We start from the raw sequence: 2,263 nt of genomic DNA, 5'->3' as shown, positions 1-2,263 counted from the left end.
ACTCTAGCCCTCCTGTTTGGCTACTTTAGGGCTAGTTGAGCTTCAACTAGCCCAAACTAGCTCTAACCCATGGATCCAAACAGGGCCCTTATCATGTTAGCCATTCTGTGACCAAACCCATTCAGACGGTCAATTTTGCCAAGTCTAGACCCAGCTGGACACGTTCAGACTCTTCGAGTTGTGATTAGTACTTTAACGTTGGGAGGGTTCCTGCCACTGTCCGTGGCAATTTTATTTTATATGTATATATAAATATCGATCGTGCATTCACAAATCACAGACTCTCACTCTCAATGATAGCAACGTCGCAATTGCATATCGTTCATCTGTCTTGCATTCGCAGACTACCCCAATGCTAAGCCAGACGAGGTCCTCCATATGAACCGAAAACATTGACGGAATGACGGGTTGCTTGCAAGTCTCCTCTTGCTTGCGCTTAACACAACACTTACTTGCATGCCACAAACCCACTCTTTCCCAACATCGACCAACTTATATACTCTATCCACAAAGAACCATTCGATCTTGGTTATTCGTCCGCACGATGGCATCCAGGAAACAAGTTGATCTCCAGTCCCAGAAACCCACGCCGACTGCTGCCGCCGTTGCATCGGCTCCCGCAACTGCCGTGCCGGCTTCTTCTGTTGGAGCTTCATCACTGGGGAGAAATTCAGGCTCCGTCGTTGTTGGCATCTCCGACGGCCAGCACGTGGCGCCGGAGACCCAGCCACTCCTGGCTGAGTCGAACGGCGACAGCCACGACGAGGGACTGGGAGACGACGGTGGGGCTACCAGTACCACCGACGACGAGGCGACGAGGCTGGAGTGTGCAATGGCGCAGGCGTTCCGGAGCACCGCGGAGCTGGCCAGGCACCTCCCCACCGGCGCGGTGCTCGTCTTCGAGGTGCTGTCGCCGGTGTTCACCAACGGCGGCAAGTGCGACGACGTGAACCGCGTCATGACGGCCTGGCTCGTGGAGCTCTGCGCCGCGGGGTGCTTCTTCCTCTGCTTCACGGACAGCTTCCACGACGCCAAGGGGACCGTGCGGTACGTGGTGGCTACTCGCCGGGGGCTGTGGGTCATCGACGGCACGCCGCCGGAGAAAGCCGCCGAGAAACGGCTAAAGTTCATCGACTTCTTCCACGCGTTCCTGTCCCTCATCGTGTTCATGTCCGTGGCCATGTTCGATAGGAATGTCGGGGCGTGTTTCAACCCTGTCATGTCGTACGACACGCGGCAGGTGCTAACTGCCGTGCCGCTTGTCGGAGGGCTCGTCGGGACGCTGCTCTTCGCCACATTCCCGTCGACACGGCACGGGATCGGATTCCCGGTCCCCGTCGCCTGATGAGATACACATATTATTGTTGCTGTGAATTAGCAGCTGATTTCTCCCTGTTCTCAGAGGTTTGTTGTGGTGGTGTCGTACTGAGAGAGTTGACAGAGTACCATTGATTAGGATATTCCTGGACATGCATTATTGTTTACATTTTTAGCTTGCGACCTTTGAGAATTAAGTACCAGTGCAAATATATATTGTGCTATTATTAATTTCACACGTTCGGCTTGTTAACTCTTATCTGCGAGTAAATTATTACAATTTGCACATCTCAGTGATAGCGTCGTATCTTAGCCGTCACGTACAATGTGTTCACTTGGTCTAGTAATCTTTACCGCCTTCCTTTGCTGAAAACTAGATAGACTGGGGGACGTTTTCTTTACTTCGACTAGGAAAAAATAAGTGACGTCTTGTCATAGTATTAGGACCTGTTTGGTTCGCCTAGTAGCTACTAAATTTAGTAGCTTTTAGTCATTTTAGTAACTTTTTAACCAAACGCTATGACTAAAAGCTACTAAAAGGGCTTTAGTCCTCTCTAGTAACTCTAGAGTTACTAAAAGTGACTAAACCGTTTAGTAGCTACTAAAGTTTAGTAGCTCAAACCAAACACCCCCTTAATCAACTGTTGACGTCGGATCAAGTCAAGCAAAAACACCTGAGATCACACACGACACATCACACGTAGCAATCAACTGCAAAACCAGCGAGACAGATATAGGGATCGGTTAGACCGATTTGGGGCCTGTCCATTGCCGCAAGAACTCAGGAACACCTCTCGGGAGGACCCGTTTGAGAGATACACACCAGAGGTTGTTCTAATATCGTCAAGGCTACCTAGAACTTCGTTGGATCTCGTGGAAAGATACAATGAACAACAAGAGATTGATAAAATAGGGTAAAAAGTGTATAATAGAAAAAATGATAGGA

The 2,263-nt window shown here is 49.8% G+C and overlaps 1 protein-coding gene across 1 annotated transcript; it reads left to right on the top strand.

The window, feature by feature from the left end:
- Positions 1-492: 492 nt before the first annotated feature.
- On the top strand, positions 493-1,527 carry LOC136523165 (protein DMP4-like). The gene has a single exon (XM_066516941.1). The coding sequence runs from the start codon at positions 545-547 to the stop codon at positions 1,343-1,345; it is 801 nt and encodes a 266-aa protein (XP_066373038.1). The 5' UTR covers positions 493-544; the 3' UTR covers positions 1,346-1,527.
- The last annotated feature ends 736 nt before the right edge of the window (positions 1,528-2,263 follow it).

This window comes from Miscanthus floridulus, chromosome 18 (genome assembly GCF_019320115.1).
Source record: "Miscanthus floridulus cultivar M001 chromosome 18, ASM1932011v1, whole genome shotgun sequence".
In the NCBI taxonomy this organism is placed as follows: Eukaryota; Viridiplantae; Streptophyta; class Magnoliopsida; order Poales; family Poaceae; genus Miscanthus; species Miscanthus floridulus.
This window is presented reverse-complemented; position numbering and strand designations above follow the sequence as displayed.

What these genes read in the sequence shown, in the direction of transcription:
- LOC136523165 (XM_066516941.1), top strand. Translation starts at nt 545, where the DNA reads ATGGCATCCAGGAAACAAGTTGATCTCCAGTCCCAGAAACCCACGCCG.